We start from the raw sequence: 19,168 nt of genomic DNA, 5'->3' as shown, positions 1-19,168 counted from the left end.
GACGAAGAAAAATGTTATTTAATTTTCAAGGTTATCACTTATTAGTAAGTTAGATAACGCTATGGACCAGATTGCGTGTGACCAATAATTTATCACGTCAAAAGATCACAGATATTTTAATGAAATATAATACGTAATAAATATCAAAATAAGTAGGTATAGGTAATAAATAATAAATATTTTTTAACTTTCTTAAATACGAACACTTTATTAATTGAAAACCTCTATGAATTGAATTTTAAGTTTGGTTTTCTGAATTTCGAATTATCGAGCATTTATTGTACTACATAATGTATTTCTCACATTGATAAATATTTGATTATTTTTCATATGATCAACATATAGGTGTTCATGTTTTTATTTTGTTTTAATTATTGCTGGGCGCAGTAAAAGTGAAATGAAAAAAACCTTTAACTTCTGTTCTTTAAAATTATACTAAGACGTAAAAATATATTTTAGTTTGACTGCATGAATATAATAGTTGTTGTTCCGAAAACTTGGGCCATTAGCTGTGGAATTTTTATGTTTGTTATGGTTTGGTAGGTTTTTGGAACATGTGTTTCTGTATATTGCACTTGGCTTTGTGGCTAATAACCCGCATGAACAATCATCCGAGAGTTAGAAATACCGGATGGTTTTGAATGTTTTGACTGCAGCACTGTTTAGTGACTAACACTAAGCCATGCCATACCCCAGTTGTTTTGGTTTAAATGGTTAAAAAGAACCTCAAATATTAAAGGAATAAATAATGTTAAAAACAATGTTCAATATTTTGGTTACCGATTTTTATTTTCAAAATTAGTATTTTACTTAATAAGTTTCAACAATAAAATATTCAAGAATTTGTTTATAGTTATTATTTAATATTTTTACAATTAGTGTACTGATTAAGTACCAAACTAAGTAACTGAAGCTTTTACATTTTAAACAATGTGTGTATTATATAATAATATATTATAAATTAGCATTTCACTAAATACAACCTTAAGTACAAATAAGTAATGATATAAATTATCATATTATATATTGGTTTTAAAGGAGATAAGATATTAATTTTTTATAGATACATATTATTATATAAAAAAAAATAAAAAATAAATTATATCATCCAGCGAAAAAAAATATTGAATTTAGGTACTGTCTGTAACTAAAATTATCAGTATGATAAGTTAAGAAAAATAATTTAAAATAAACAGCAATAATAAAATAAATACAAATTATAATAAAACTAATTTCATGTTCAACAGCAATGATAATGGTAAAAATCAAATTGATGGAACGATTTGAAACTAGACATACACGTACATATAATATTAATAATAATAATAATAATAATAATATTAGGCTTACATTGGGCTTTATCACTATTATTGTCATAGATACATAACACCCGAGATTTATAAATCAATTATATAACATGTATATTGTAGATTCTTTATATAAAACTAAAACATAGATAAAACTTTTTTTTCTTTGTTTTTTCTTTCATACATACATATTAATAATATATTATTGGTATAAAAAATTATAATGGATACATTTATAGTGCTGATTTTATATAAATATAAATGTATTATTAACTAATATAGTAATATCTAAAAAAAAAAAAACATATTTAACAATGAACAATCAGGATTCAACACTCAACAACAATGACAACACTCTAAGACATACAAGACTCACGCTGTTAAGTGAATAAAATACGCCTAAGGGACACTTATTTAGCGTTAGCACCAACGTTTTTTTTCTTAAAAAAAAAAAATCAAATCAAATAATGCTAAAAATAATGTTTAATGTACTTCGAGCATTTTTGGTAACAACTTCAACACACTAGTTGGATACCACTAATTATTTTGTCGAGAATCCATTGGTCATGGACGGTAATTCATCCCTGACAGCTACAGCAGCAACAAGGGCAGCTCCACGACCACTTCCGTCTTCGGACAACATCAGGTCAAACTGCAAAATTAAAAAAAAAAAAATTGTTCTTAATTCTTAAATCTTATCCAAAAGAATCATATAATCATAGTTGTATATAAAAACGATATTATAATAGCAATTATATGATATTAAATTGTTAAACAATTTAATAAATATAAATAAAAAAAAAAATAATATAGAACATTTTATTCTAATACAATACTTATGTTTGTAAATAATAAACAATAGACTAGTAGTAATTTCCTAGTATTAACTTAAAGATTGGTTGTTTCATTATGTTTAAGTTAATTAAATAATTTAAAACAATCATTATTGTAAAGTATAATCCATAAGGACTTATATTTAACAACAAATAATTATTTAAGGTAAAAAAAAGAAAAGGTAACAATTATACCTAACTCACACATATTTACCACCTCTAAATTTAAACGAAAAAACTATTAAAAACCACGTTATCTTAACATATATAACTAGGGAGTTTACACTATCCTATCTTTTACTCACTTTGATGTCGGATTTGGTCAGTTGTTTGGTCTTTTCCACCATGAGTTTATGGAAGTAAGGATGGAAACGGTAAACCGAACCGTCGACGCCAATCGTAACGGACTTCTCGTCCATTTTATTGAGAAGGGCGGCCAGACCGGCAGACACCAGATGCGCCGACCGCCTGGACACGCATTCGCAAATGTATCGTACGTTGGCGCAGTCAACCAACGATGGGTCGTTGATGCCCATTTCGCTAAGGACTTTCAATGTTTCTTTGTAGTTGGCTTTGTCGCTAAAATGCGAAAATCACAATAATTAGTTAAACAACAATATGTAAATAGTATATAAATATATAATCACAATAAGTGAACACATGAGCAGTGTCGCACTGAATACTTTATGGCCGATGTAAATAAGCAAATTGAAGGACGAAAATCTTAGTCCGCCCACTCCCTTCTACAATTTATACTAGTACTATACCTACTAGTCTAACTGGCAATATTTAGAGGATGCGTATAATCAAGTTTTATATAATCAATTTTAATGAAAATTAGAGGAAACTTAAAATATTAACTCAAAGTATGTATTTTAAAAGTTGTATTATATCAGTGTCAACAATGGTTGAGACGAGATTTTAATATATAAAACTGGTTTAGCGCGGAAAAAACTTACGGAGACAGTTTTACAATACCTATCTATAGCTTTACCAAACGTTCAAAATACACAAAGAAGTACTTTATCTACGACATAGCATTTAAAATTTTTTAATATCAACTTTCACTAATTTGTAATAAATAAATAAAAAAAATCTAATCCTTCCGAATAAATTTTAATATAGAATATCTTCTAGTTATAAGGAACGAAAAACAAATTCTATCATAATATTTACGTCATATTATATAATCGTTCGTTGTGTATTATTATTGTATATATATTTCAGAGTCATACCTATCCATTTTTTATCCTGAGGCAGAACTCTAGTAATGTGCCACTTGGGTGGTGGGGGCGATACATTTGCAATTTTTAATATTTCTTAATAAGAGTCGGAAATATCTGAAACTTAGTAATTAGGTTTCGAGCAAAACAAGAAATACAATTTTTAGCCCAAATGATTTAATTCTCAACATTATATCTACGGATCGATGGAAAATCTAAGTTAATCATTTAATATTTTTATGCCCCCCATTAGGCGCCTCGCTCGCCTCATCCTAGTTACTGCTCTGATAAATTTTGTAAAGCTACTGGTTCCGTAAGTTTGTCTCACGCCAAACGATTGTCATTGATAGGTTATGGGTGGTGTGGAGTTTCCTATGCTACTGCACTGCTGACTACTTTATAATACAATTTAAATTTATGAATTATACATTTGTTCTCTATATTGATTGGAAATATAGTGTTAATAGTGTTAACATTTAAAGGAAAACGTAATGTACTCCTCTCTCCTCCCCCCCAAAATTTGTAATCAATATATTATTACATGTGCTCTGATTGAGTATAAAGCATGAAGCGTATACACAACTAAAAATTAAAATATTTATCAGATTGGCCTCGCCTTTACACTACCACATAATAATATTTTATGATATTCACATTCGAGTTCTTAAAATATATTTATTATAATATTATGTAATATAGTACCTTTCAATGTCTGATACGTATGACGTGCCGAAAGCTCCCTTAGTCTTCATTTGTTCGGACAGTCTTCCTTCAAAGAGTTTGTTTTGGTTGGCTAAGTCGACGATAGCTAATCGTACGATCTCACCCATGTACATGCCACTGATCATTTTTTCGAATCTAAAACACAGTGCACATTTTAGACACCAGCAATACTGCGGAAATAGAGAAAAACGCCATCGCCGTCACATTCGTTGTTGTCGATCGACACATGCTTATTACCTTTGTTGTCCCGGGTTCAATGAGTCTTCGTCGATCTCCCGATCATATTTCGTGCGGACGGCGTCCAATTTTCCATCATCTCCGAACGCGCCCCATTCGGTGTTTACGATCACGTGCGGTTTCGTCTTGTCGCCATCGAAAAGTTCGGCGTTTTCAACTTTTTCCACGTAACACGCGTTGCATCCCGTTCCTGCACAAACAACGTGTTAAAATACAACCGTACTCTTAGAACTGTTGGGCTTTATTCGTTTCGAAACGCACAGTAGATGCGGTGCCGCCGAGTATTATATTCGTCGTATAAAAACAACGCATATCTGACACTAGCAGGCAAGTTAATAAAAGCAAAAGCTATATAGTAGTATTATTAATATTACGATAATATTGTCAAATCACATATATGTTTAATGTATAATGCATATACTATGTATAAATTGTTGTTAAGTAACACATATAGCTGCGGCGCTGTTAAAACAATAATAAAAATGTGGAGAAGTTCAAAACACAAAATGGTCTGTTTTTAATGCAAATTTTTACATCGAATAGACGGTATTATATAGGCATAGTGTGATATTTTGTCAATAGTTTGCAGAAATCGTAAAAATGGATAAGGACAAATAAAAATTTAAACTTGCACGCGAATATAACTTCATAAAATTATACATTATCATCGCAATTTTAAAAGGGTCTGTTAAGAAATTAGATTAATATAAGTTGTAACGCACTATTCATATGTTGTATTCCAAAAATCTAAAATGTCTAATCAGTTATCTATTATCGGATATTTTTGTCTCGTCCAAAATGTATACGATTGACATTAATAATAGGTATAGTGCAATAAACAAAATCTACAATCGCATTGCAATAAGATAATTTCATATTTGATTCACGATGACTGATTACAGAAAATTATAGAGTTATCACTTAATGATGTCGAGGTTTAATAAGAGGTTATTTGATTGCAGTACAAAGGCTATCAAATCAATATAAAATGTATGTATGCATATACTATAACTATACATACATATATACAAATACAACGTAAAATACAAATTTTACAAGAAGGAAGGAATAGGAAAATCTAAATGTATCTATCTTGTCTATAAATAAATAAATAAATATATATTTATAAAAAGCTATTTACTACTATTAAAATTAATTTAAAAATAGAAATATATACTATAAGTGTATTGTTAATAAAAATAGTTATAATGCTAATGTAATATATTAATAAGTAAATGAGAAGAAATAATATTTCTTATGTTGTTAAAAGAAAATGAAAATATTATCATGAACAAATAGGTAATTAAAGTAAGAAAAAGTTTATTAAAGTAAGAAATAAAGTAAAATATTGTGTGTGTTAACTCAACTGTGTGACTAACACTTTACAGTTCACACACACATTTATTGAGTTAATAGTATTAACTCACTTAAATGTCTATTTACTCAACATACCAACAATAAGTCCAATTTTGGTGTTCGGGTTCTTCCAAGCGCATGACATGATTGTACCGGTTGTATCGTTCAATATTCCACACACATCAATTTCGACGTCCTAATAAAATTACCAGCGAAACAAACCTTCTATTATGTAATATTCTTTTATAGACAAGGACATATTTTTTAATATCTACAAGTAATCATAATATTACTTAACATTTCGTTTTTGAATGAATAACATTATATAAAAAACAGTTTTAATAAGTATTAGCATATTATTTTTTTTAACTTTGAACCTTAATTTAGAACTGAGGAAATAAAGACTTTATTTATACAATATTGATTTTAATATATATTACAAGAAAAGTTGAGCATTGGCAGAAAAGCCAATGAATGTTTTAAGAAAACATTTATACTGTGGCCATATGCATGTCCAGATTCAATCCTACGTTGTATTCAAGTTAAATACTTATACATATGAATTTGAAACTGGTTAGACAAGATAGGGATAAGGAGTGTGATCCCTTAAATTTTGTAAAAAAGCATTATCATTACCTTATTAACAGTACAGAAAATTATAACTTACGGAAAAAAAAAATTATTATTTAAAAGGAATAGCAATATTATTGATACAACATTTACGCATGTTTAATCAAATTTTGCATATTGTGCCTATCTATGGTAGACACATCTGTCATATTTATAACTGTAGGTACATAAGAAAGCATTCTTGGAGGATTAACAATAATGCAACTTATTTACCAATCATCATACATGAACATATACAAAAATAATATGGGACAATCATCAGCAATTTAAGCAAAATAATTATATGATAAATAGCAAATATGCTTATAGTTTATATTTATAAAATACCAGTAGATTTATTTAATTCACGTTTTAATTGGACAATCACAGACAGTTTTTTGTACAATTACAATACATAGTTCATGCTCTGAATTTGTAGGTATAGAATATTTGTATAGACAATTTGACATAACAGTACAATATAAAATTTATACAAGTTATGTATATGAACAGAAAGCATTCATCAGACTTTAAATGTCGTATAACGTAACCCAATGCAAACAGCTGGCATTATATATTTTGGAAATGTTGGCTTAGCCAAACTTACCAACAATTAAACCTACAAAACAGTTATTCGAAAAACGTGTTTTGTGGGCACAACTCATTAAGGTTCCGGTTGCATCATTCAATACAGCCGTTAAACGTAGATTCAGGCCCTACATTAACATTCTAAGATCTTAAATCTGTTGATACTTATTAACATGTATTATGAAAATACAAATCATTGAAGTGAGATGAATGTATTAGGTTATAGAAAAAAAAAAATTAACTGATTTTAGTAATTTGATCATTATTTACCTTTCTTCTCTTTATAGCATCCTTGAGAAGTCTGACAACATCTTCATCAACCACTCCTGAACAGTTAAATCCTTTGGTCCAACTATTTAAATATCCTTTGGTAAGACCAACTTGTCTAAGTGGAAAACTAAAAGTAAAGCCCAACGGTAATGCCTTTTTGTTGTCCAAGTTGTGTTTTTTAATAAATTCTGCCAGACATTTAGCAATATGATCGAATAACTAGATAACATAATGGTATATAGAAATATAGAAATTATCAGTTAATAACAAGCTTATATTTAATTACTTCTGTGCCTTTGCCAGTTTGGATATGAGTAGGCACTTTGAAGATTTCAGAATCCATATGGAAGTAGTTATTCTCTCCCAATTCAATCAATAGCACACGGAAATTGGTGCCACCCAAGTCCAGAGCCAAGAATTTGCCTCTTTCTAGAAGAAAAAAAATACTAATAAAATATCTTCTTTATCTTTATTTTTAGCCTTTTTACCTGTGCCATTAGGCAAATCTTGTACATAAGTGACATAACACTTAACAATGGAAGATGGGTTGGTATCTTTGGCCAAACCATTCCTGATGGCTCCATCCATATCATTCATCAAGGTGGTCAGTTGTTCATTGGACAAAAGAAGTGATTTACAATCTTCTTTGATCTAAAAATAAAAACATAATATTGTCAGTCCATATTACTATAGTAAAAACACGAAATAACATGTTAATTAATAAAGAATTTATTGAAAATAATTATTCATAACTATTAGCATAACATTTTAAATGTACATACACAAGGTAAACTTGATAAAATTTCCTCATAATATAATATATTTATGTTCATGTGTATTATCCTATCTAGTATAGGTAATACATATTAGGTAGGTATTCATACAGAAATTGTACATCATGAGTTAAATCCGCACATGTAATAATTAATAAGTTATTAATAAAAATAAAAAATGACTAATTATTAGTGTCAAGAAAGAAAATCTGATAAGTGCAATAAAAATAACTTTTTAACATTGACATTTCATTTGTAATTTAGACGGCGAAATATTATTTATGTAAGCTTATCGTGTACACTGAATACACATCGCATAATTTATAGTCGTACGATAATTTGTATAGGTACGCTTGATATATAGACATATGACATTTTTACGATAATCCGGAGTAAAAATATTCCGTATAGACACGAATGAAAACATTTGTAATTTGTACACAATCGTCAATAGAAGTATTTCGCAGTAAAAATCGTCGTAAAAGTCACCTACAAAATCTTGTTATTATTATTATTATATTACACTAGCGCAAAACTCGTAAAATTCGATTTTTTTTTTACATTAAGTTACAGGTACTATTGTTATTATGGTTTTATATGTTGTTACAGCTTAAATTAGTTAAATTAGTTATAATTATAAGCTAATAAATCGTTGAGACAAAGGGAGGGGAGGAAGTATTCGGCATAATAATACCCATAATTGTAATATTAATATATTATCTATTACGAATTGCAATCATGCGGTAGTAGGTACCTATTAATCGCTTTTCTCTCCTGGGAAAAATGAAATCGACCGTTCAAAAGAGTACGATCGGCGTAAAGGTCGCCGTAGTTTTTGACGGCAATAGAAAACGAAAGCTACGGAGACGGAATTCCACTACAACCCCTCCCCCCCCCGCAAACATGTATATTATATTATATTATTATGAATTACGTTCATAGCGCAAACACAAAAAACCTCGCCGTTTTTCATCCCCGCGATCACCGGGTCACACGTTTCACCCCCCGCGGCAGTAATTCATGTGGGCGCCGCCGAAAGACGAGCGGCGGTGAGGGGGAGGCGGGATGTTTTACGCGACGGCGCAGGAGCGACCACGGGTGGCAATGTGTTACGCGCGGTGGAGCGGTTGTGTATGTTTCGATGATTTCCCCCCCTCCCCCTCACCATCGTAATCACCACAAAATCCAACCACCCTTTAAATAAGCCGTCTTGACGGCGAGAGGAGGACTTACGGTCACGCGGACTGCGGACGAAGACGAAGTGGCTCCGGTGAACAGGCCGTACAGGGCGCGCAGGATTGGATGGATTACGATGCACATGGCGGCGGCGGCGGCGTTTATAAATTGACAAAATTTAGTAAATATAAAGTACCTAATTCGTGTTTAACGCTACGTTATAATTATAAATTTTTATTATTATTATTATTATTTAATGAAAACGGTAGCGAAAATAAGTCACACGTGTGCGGCGGACTCGGCACGATCGGATAGAGTCGGAGGAAGATGAGACGAGCAAAAAAAAAACACGACGACACGCGAAAAAAACGTAAACGCGACGACGAAACGGACGTTAAACTGCTGGCGAGAGGGTTAGACTGCCGACTGTCGGGCCGCCGACAGAGACCGAATGTGGTTTTCACATTTTCAACGCGCTGGCGCACTCGTCACACGAGTACACGACGACGGAGACGCGCGTGTGAGTGCACACCCCTCCGCCACCGCCGCCAGGCCATTCCAACGGTCGCGCATGCGCGACACACACACACATACACACACATGCGACCATTCATCCGCGCGCCAAACAGGTCACCGGCGGCGCTCGCGACCGCTATCGACCGAAAGTTGCCCTCGCCGCCACGCCGATTATTATTATTATTACGTCACTCCCGCAATAAGAAATCGGTCAAATTTCCTCTCCCTCTCCCAACGTCGGCCACCACCGCCATCGACTATTATTACTACAACCGCCACTTATAATTTTTTGCCAATTTCTCGTAAATACACGATAATATTCTATTACCACGCGACGTAGATCGTACGTTTCGCTCGAATTTTGAAGGTTACGCCGCGTCACCGCGGTTTCATCGACGGCACGGGGAGAACGTTATCGATTTTCGTTTCACGGGACTACGGGAGAGATGCTTCTAAAATTAGATCGCGTGACCGGTTCGTAGGTTCGTTCGGTCTAGACTACGGTTATCTCATTATCTGTGTAGATGAGTACATAGGTAATGTTGTTATGGTATTCGGCCGATTATTATAGTATAGGTAATAGGTACATAATATAATCATTGTTAAGGTACTTATAAGATGTATACATATTGATAGACAATAACGATATTTGTATACTTATAGCAACCTTCACGGGTGAATTGCTTAAACTATCATCCGAGGTTTAGAGGGAATTTTCCGTAGTCCCGGGGTAAATTTTGGGGAGTACCGAGTCCTCACCACTTCACAACACATTAGGCGCTATCTATGCACCGGTACAGAATGGGCGGTGATACGGTACGATACTGTACTATTCGACGGGCTTGCTCATTTATTATGCGAGTAGGCAATTTTATGAATACGTTTTTATTAGTCGATTTCTACTATATTATAATTTATTCGTATTATAGCTAATCGATTGAATAGGCAGGTGCAGGTACTGTTAGGTATACGAGTTATTTATGTGCACACGACGGCTGTTCATTTTTGCATAGAACTATAGAAGATAACATGAAATATTATATTCGTAATGTTTTTTCAAAACGTCAGCTATACACGACACGCGTGCGAGTATGCAAGTTTCGACTACGCGTCCAACTCGGAAATCGTTGGGCAACGTCGACCGCGGCTGAATGCGACCACCTGGTGGAATGGTTTTAAGTGTTTTAACGTGTCTATTTTAAATCCAATGTTCAGAATCATACAGTAAAACTATTATCGTACGACATTTGACAATATGACAAAAAACCAATTCTAAAATGATTTAATCCATAAATACATTATACATTTCAAGCTGTTTTTAAGTTTTATTTTAAGTTAAATACCGTATTGGCCGTATTGTATTGATATTTTATAGGTATTAATACCGTATTTTTTATTATTATTAAGTATAAATACAGTATACACTAATTAATATCTTTATAATTTCCTTTTTATTGCTAAAACGCTTATCGTTATGAAATATTTAAGTACATAAAAGAAAGAGATGTATAATAATTGCTGAGTAGGTACGTCAATACACTTCCATTTTAAATAGCTGTATTAATGCGATAAAAATATGAATTATATTTTATTTTATATTTTATTCTAGTTTAAGTCAATTTAATAATTAAGGCAATATTTCTTTTTATTGGTACATAATAAAGGAGTAAAATAATAAAACTAAAAATTATTAATCATTGATTCAATGTTGGTTTATTTAAATTTAATTTGAAAAACTAGCGAACGTTTTTAATTAATTTTGTTATGATGTTGTTAATGCGTGATGTACATTGTAAACATTGAAAAACAATATATGAATTCACGAAAAAATTTAAATTTAAAATTTTTTTAAACGCTTACATAGTTACATCTATATGTCTCAAAGTCAAACTATTGAATTGAAAAAAAAAATTAAAAATAGAAAGTACATTATGCATTTATGCCCACGTATAATCGTTAATATTAATTTATAGCATATGACCTAATAATATACTACAGTTTAAACGTCAGTTGTTAATATATATGTGTCAGGTATTATCGTTTAATTATTCAATAAATCGACAAGTTCGAGTTATCGTTATGGTTTTAAAATTTATTATTTATGATTGAGTTTAATCGTTTAATGGTTACATTGGGACATGATATTATATAATTAATAATTTTTTCAATTTCATACTGTTGTAGGTGCCTATATTTTGCCTATATTAACAAAATAAATTTAAAAAAATTCAGAGGTCAGAAGACAGAAATACCTACTTAGAATGTCATTGTATCGGTTATATAATTAAATAATTCACGTGAAAATATTCATATCGAGTGTTACAACTCGACATAATAATTATTATTTAGGTAGGTACTGTGTTAACAATTTAAAGTTTTGAATTATAGTTACTAAAATAACTAGGCATGTATACTTTTATAAGTATATCTACCGGTTAAGTTTTTAAAATAAATATTAAGCAACAAATGAGAACAATCAGTGAACAATTTAGTAATTCAAGTGTATTATCAATTGAAAAGTATTCGAGTAGTATATATAGTATTGATGTGTTTCCTATTCAGAAAATTTTAGTAAGATATCGTTTATAACGCTGCAGCGTTTACCAAATTAATGAATATCATCGACTTCAATAGTCTGACAACGGAAATTTGTAGTTTGTGCGCTGTTCATCATCGTCACCAAGGAAGCATCTCGTTTTTTGTGTGTTTGGGACATACTTTTGAATACCTACTAATCGTTAAGAACTCATATAGATATTTTTTATTATGGTTGTAATATCTTTGGTACACGACGAGCAGTGGCGATGACGGCGGCGTTAACCTTGGAACGCATTTCTAACCATGTACTTGTCTATAATATTATAATATAATATATATAGCCATTTACCTACATACCACACTTTCGTACAGTTCACGAGCGAAATATTGACTAGATAATTCGTTCGGTTTAAAAGCGTTATAAAATATTAGGATTACACGCATGCTCGAGGTGTCTTCGTGTGCATATTATACCTATTGTATTAATATTTGTATGAGGAGAAGAACAAACGTGATTTTCTCCGGTTCGAGACGCACCATCGTCCCGCACACATTCCTCTCGAAACGAATTATGTACGACGCACTATGTTATTATTTTGGCCGTCGTCATCATCGGCGGCGTTCTTCCGCTGTCAAACTATATACGTCGTTCGGTACCTACCCTGCAGCATTGATGAATAGTTGAACGAATGTCGGAATGCGCGCACATCCGAAACGATAATGTGGGACGTGTATTGTGGTATCGGTTATTTTTCGGTCGTTTTGAGCGAAAATGAAGATGATAATAATAATAATAATAACCATAAGAACAGAAACACGAAATAATAACGGACGAGGAGTAAGGTGGCATGCAGCTGCAGCGAAACGCCTCGTCCGTTCGGCGAGTATATAAGCATTCCCCGCGGCATATCATATCATATTTATCCCAGTGCCACGACAACCATGATCGAGGGAGATTTATCATCACATTATATTATACTCAGTGTGGCCGTACATCGTGGAATAATAAGCCCCGTAGTTCTAGTTGCCTATAGTGTTAACGCACCACCACCACCACCATCACCATTCAAGCGTTTTAACAAAGGGCGGTTTGTCTGAAAAATCGACAACGCGAGAACCAGATTTCCGTTGCTCAAGTCACTGTAGTCTCCGTTTGGAATTCGTAAATCTCAAACGTCTACAAGGATATACGTATCCTATTATATACATGTGGATATTATATTCCGAGAGTCGTACACCAGGGGCATCGCGCGCGCGCAGGAATGCGGCCGATGTATCTTTCCATTATTGTGTCGGTGGCATTACGGTCAGCGCTGGTGTTTTTTTTTTTTGCCACTCCACCGATTGTGCAGAGAGTACCTATGCGTAGGCACTATGGCAATATACACAATACGATATTCACATGTCACATCGCAGAGAAAAAATCGGAAGAAAAATCGACTCCCGAGGGCAACGCGTGTGTCCTTGGCGATGGTTCACACCGTCGACCGGTTGCGATACATATAAATATAATTGGAATATTGCACTCCCTCACCTATATACACGAGAGGTGTAAAACGTGTTAATATCTACGTCGTAGGACTTACGTGTAATATTATAATGTATGCCACACGCTGAATTTACAGCAGGTATTTATAGTTAAAAAAGGAAACGTATATGTTCTGCGTATATTCACCTATATACATGGCCGCATCAGGTAGGTACATATATAATACAAGACAAGTGCGCAGTTTTTTTTCCGCCATCGCGATCGCCGCAGACGATGGAAGAAATAAAAAATTCAAATTTTTTTTAAGAGCATTTCAAGGTCTCGTTTGTCAGCCCTATTTATAAAAATGAGAAAAAAACCTATTCGTCTTTAGGAACCACTTATTGCCTTATTCTCAGAAAACGTCAATTATTATGTATATAATATATTTATTTATTGCTGTCGTAAAGTCCGTGTCAATTGGTTACCAATTGTGTAAACACTGTTATTAATCGGGAGAGTAGATTATTATTGGTTTTCTATATACTACTACTACTACTACTATAGCTACTATACTACTACTATACTACTATTGTGTGTTTATGTTACTTTTTATTTATTATTATTTTTTTTTATACATTAATGATCGTAGACTACACTCTAAAATCGAAAACGCGTGTGTATTATACAGGATAGTTCGTGTGAATGAAAAATGTAACCAATTTCGAATCGCTATCTATTGAAAATATTTTGCATAAAATCGAATATCACGAATTATTTTTCTGTATAATAAATTGTCGTTTATGGTGCAGATGTTTTATATTATACGCATAATGCCACAATTATAAATTTATTTAATAATAATTGCACGCATTTTAAACAAAATTGCATCATAATAGTTTCTATGTCTTGTATATTAGATTAATTAATTATAAACTGCTCCTACGTAAAAAAGTATTTATTGAAATATAGCTATACAAGTATATAATATTTCATATTTGTATAATATAAGAAAGATCATCAACTTTCACATTTTAAAAGACTGGTTATGCGTTAAAAAAAAATAATTAGTTTTGTCAATACTTACATACAAGTATCTAATATTATACTAAAAACTATCAAGTTAGAAATATTGAAGATTACATTCACCCCTTAAAAAAATTTCACTTTATATAAGCAGTACAGCGCCCTGTATCCCATATATTACATGTATGCTTTGTGCAATATGTTACACAACTCTATTTATTTAAATTTAAATTATGAAACAAACGTCATAGGCAATATTATATTATTAGATTTTTTATAAGACATATTATGCTTGAGCCCTAAAATATTTATTATAATAATAGGTATTCGTTAACTTACAAAGCACAGTATTTAGTTATAGTGAGACCTGACCTAACTAACACCGCCTAATAAAAGATATTTTTTTTTTTTGGGGGGGGGGGAGGGTCAAACTACAAACTTTCTATAAACTGAATCTTCTGAATAATGGACAAAATCTCAGCGATCGAGAGTGTGATATTTAGAGGCTTTATCATATTATAAAATATGTATGATATAATGTTCCTATAATGATAGAATAATTATTTCAACGTTAATTGTGTGCAAGATCGATGTTATTCAAGCATTTCGGAGACACATAATATTATACCTATTGAAAAACGATATTACCCATACAAAAAATTGCTTGTGAATTAGATTCTCGTTCAAAGATAAATTAATACAAAATATGAACACACACGCACACACACACAAGTCTAATATATTGTAGTTTCTCAAAATTGGCAGGGGCACAGAGGTCAGATGGAACTCCGTTGGAGTCACTATTTGGGTGTCGGTTTCGGCAATCGATATTCTTAATGTAAATAACATATAAATATACAATAAAATGTTTGGACGTTATTTGGACGCGAGTGCGAATATGCAAAAAATATAGCATTATAGCCAATGTGTATACCGCGACAACGATGAAAACTGGCCTGGCCGCGTGACGCACTAAAGGTCGTTGCAAAGTCACGTGGCTCGCCGAGAAACCGATTTGCGCGCGGCTAGCGGCGACGATGGATCCGCGCTGCAGTCTCTAATTGATATAGCATAGATAAGACAATTTTTTTGACCTCTCACTCGCCATATTTAAGTTCAGGCGGAGATAAAAAAAAATAAAAAAAAACTAATAATATTAATACAGTAATGGTAATAAATAATAATAATAATAATAATAATAATAATAACAATTCGCCAATTATGCAACCTTGAAGAAATAATAATAAAAACTATACCACGAATTCACACGGAAGTACCTTGACCGGGCCAGCCGAGCTGATGGAGATCATGCCGCCACCGGGGATTAACGCCGAGTGGGATTAAAACGCGTATTAAGCTCCGGCGCTAAGTCCGCCCCGTCATTTAATTATATGAGTATACTATCTAGGTACTTGTCTAGGTACACGGGATATTAAAGCATATCGAATCGCAATTTAAATGGCAAGCCGCCTTAAATCGCGCGGTAGACAAAATATAGGATAACTAATCTACGTAATAGTAATTATCTCGACTCAGCAAAATCGAAATTGTTTGTATCAAGTGTTTAATACGAATTTATTGTTTAAAACGATTCGATATTAAGTATGTCTATTCAATTTTGATTATGATAATTTAATAGATTAAGTATTATTACTAAGATTACTTTTACAACTACTACTCGTATTTACTTAAGGTTAGAAATACGATTATGTTATTATTTTATAATCTTAATAACATTACCTACTACCTATTTATTTGTACACATATATTATTATTGTACTGCAACTTATTAGAACGACACTGTCTTAGAATATTGCAAAGTCTGTCTTTTTATCTATATAATATGTTTTTATATGTTTCACTAGGGGGTGCGTACAATTTTATTTTTTTCGGGGCAATCATATTCCAGCTCTCCCCTCCCCCACAAAAAAAATATTGAAAAAATAGGAAAATACTGTAGTTTCTGTTTCGTTTTTGGTTTCTAATTAATCGTTGATTGATACATGTTGTATATAAACGTATAAGAGGTATATAGGTGTAGTAAATGGTATGGATATCGCGAAAAGCTCGACTGATATGCAAATCAAAAGTATATAGCGCTCACTAAGGTCGACGTATTTTTACAAATCGATGACGTACCGGAAATTTGAATTTTATCGAGAGGAGCAGCTCGTTATTTCGATTTGGTAAGTGCCAATATGTAAGAATACGATCGACGCACTAAGTGTATAGAAAAGCTGGTGGACTTCGAAATTTTATGCGTCATATGTGTTCTACTATTTTAGTACATAATTTATTGTGTACAAATAAATAGTTATCCATAATATTATTGCAATAGTATACACTAAATAGTATTATACTAATTATTCATTCTTATTTCCAGTCGTATAAATTATTAATAATCAGTTAAATATATCAGTTGTTATACAAAAAAAGTCATATTTTATATTTAATTATTTTAAAATATTTCATATTTGTATTAAAAATTTGGTAAAATCATAAAAAACGTTTAATAAAATTATATTAATTGATTCATGTATAATATACCCATTGCAATTTTAATTATTTATTTAACATTTAAACATAATATTATATTACCTATGTTCATAAATATTTTATAAAAAAAAAATTGATTAACGTTAGTAATATTATATTCGTTTACATTACCCGTAACATTTTATATAGGTATATATAATATATATACACTAATACGTATAGATTTGTAATTATTGAATTTATTAAAACCTGCAGCGCGTATACCTATATAGCTATTCCGAGAGAACGCCGCGAATGGTAATTTATGCAGGCGGTAAAAAACTACATCTAATTATCGTACTAATATGATAATGACGCGTACGAGACAGTTTAAAAACGCGTGACAGTTGAATTTATACAGACTACCTATGTACATATTATAATGTAATTAACTTTTAGTATAAAGTCATCGCGTGTCGTGCAGGCTGCACGTTGCCCGCGCACGGTCGAACACCACGCCACGATTGCCTATGCAAATCAAAGTCGAGTTACCGCATAGGCAATGCTACGACGTTGTTCGCTTAACATTTTATAACAAACAAATATGCCCGGAGTGTGTGTTTAACTGAAAAACTTTCGTGATCGACAGAGTGAATATTAAATAATATTATACTATTAACGATATATTTACCGTGTCCGTCGGGTAAAAGTCGATTGAAGTCTAAAACACGACTACTGAGTGCACCTAATATACTGCTGTGATATATTAGTATATTATCGCTATTAATTGTTGTTAGCTATTGGGCTGTGTCATTAAATTAAAGTGGACTGTATAAACTTATATCTATACCATCTAAAATATTTGATTTTTTTTCAATTTTTATATGGTTTCTTCTCAAACTTTCACGCAGTGTTTATGTAATATTAATTATTAATACTGTTTATCTGTAATAATATGTGCGCGTTTATTCCACGATCAGGATATAATTAGGTGTAGATATGCATATTAGTATATTTCGATTTACAATACCATTAATTATGAATGTTAAGAATTATTGAGATAATAATATATATATTATACACTATATAGGTATACGACGCGGGAAATTATTTATAATATCATTTTAAGATATATATATATCTATATCGTAATACGAGAAAAATCACTGTCATCGCAAACTTGAGTGCTGCAGAAATAAGATGTCCTTTCTTGGAAACGCAATTCGGAGGGGGGATTAAAAAAAACTTCAACGAAAATTATTTACCTCGTTGGTGACCATTTCGGTGTCGAATTCGAAACCTTCTGAAATATTGAGTTCGCTGAACGCTGGACGCAGTTGCCCCATCATTTCCGGCTTGGTCCTCATGTTTTGGCAGTTGTATGTATAGTGCTACAAAAAATGGTATACGATCGAAAACTTGCAAAGTTTTCGGGGTTGGCCGGCAGTAGAGCGATTAAACTCTGAATATTTTTGTTTGTGGATAATTATATTAAATGTTTTTTGTTTCACTTCTGTCTTCGGTGCAGGTGGCAGCGGAACTGATGATATTTACGTTTTACAATATCACAAGCACAACCCGACACGGAGAACGATCCGGCCGGTACGCGGTCTTATATAACGCGAAACGGGTCTCTCCTTCTACTATGTCCCGGGCGTATCGTCGTCACTGTAATAATTTATGCGTGATAATAACATTATGTCTATGTGCGGTGGCTGGCGGGGATTATATTATTTTATATACTAAACGGTTGGGCGGTGGGTGACGGAGTGGAGTGGTAATATCGAGAGGGGGGGGGGCGAACGATTATGCTACGTATTTAGTTGTGTATACACACAGCACGCGCTGATTAAACAATATAAACAATTTACCGTAGTAAATATTATAAAGTACGCCAGTGTGTTGATTGTTGTAGTATTGTTTTTTATTTCCTCGTGGACGTGGAACGGGAAATAAAAATCGACCAATGGTGGTCGGGATACGATTCAATGAATACGGGAGGTGCGCGCGCGTCCGCGGTTATCTCGGTTCGAGCTGATTACGCGGTCGC

At 32.3% G+C, this 19,168-nt stretch overlaps 1 protein-coding gene across 4 annotated transcripts; it reads right to left on the bottom strand.

Moving 5' to 3' along the window:
* Positions 1–768: 768 nt before the first annotated feature.
* Positions 769–18,786, bottom strand: LOC132918455 (hexokinase type 2). Of its 4 annotated transcripts, XM_060979677.1 has the most exons (10): positions 18,579–18,786; positions 18,384–18,520; positions 7,635–7,797; positions 7,433–7,575; positions 7,147–7,365; positions 6,896–7,004; positions 4,324–4,513; positions 4,066–4,221; positions 2,446–2,719; positions 769–1,959 (listed from the first exon to the last, which is right to left on the bottom strand). In XM_060979677.1, the coding sequence occupies exons 2-10, from the start codon at positions 18,483–18,485 to the stop codon at positions 1,849–1,851; spliced, it is 1,467 nt and encodes a 488-aa protein (XP_060835660.1). In that variant the 5' UTR covers positions 18,486–18,520; positions 18,579–18,786; the 3' UTR covers positions 769–1,848. The 4 variants fall into 4 exon arrangements, with proteins under 4 accessions (XP_060835660.1, XP_060835659.1, XP_060835663.1 ...); XM_060979676.1 differs by having other exon boundaries at positions 18,384–18,786; XM_060979680.1 differs by lacking the exon at positions 6,896–7,004 and adding an exon at positions 5,776–5,875 and having other exon boundaries at positions 18,384–18,780.
* Positions 18,787–19,168: the final 382 nt, after the last annotated feature.

This window comes from Rhopalosiphum padi, chromosome 1, assembly GCF_020882245.1.
Source record: "Rhopalosiphum padi isolate XX-2018 chromosome 1, ASM2088224v1, whole genome shotgun sequence".
Taxonomy (NCBI): domain Eukaryota; kingdom Metazoa; phylum Arthropoda; class Insecta; order Hemiptera; family Aphididae; genus Rhopalosiphum; species Rhopalosiphum padi.
Note: the sequence above shows the minus strand (reverse complement) of the source record. Positions and strands in the feature narration are given on the sequence as shown.

Excerpts from the sequence above, each read along its gene's own strand:
- LOC132918455 (XM_060979676.1), bottom strand. The coding sequence starts at position 18,485 with ATGAGGACCAAGCCGGAAATGATGGGGCAACTGCGTCCAGCGTTCAGC. Across the intron at positions 4,514-6,895 it reads TTTTGTAGGTTTAATTGTTG|GAACGGGATGCAACGCGTGT; the intron begins GTAAGTTTGGCT and ends TTGTTTGTGCAG. Across the intron at positions 2,720-4,065 it reads TACGTATCAGACATTGAAAG|CGACAAAGCCAACTACAAAG; the intron begins GTACTATATTAC and ends TTCGCATTTTAG.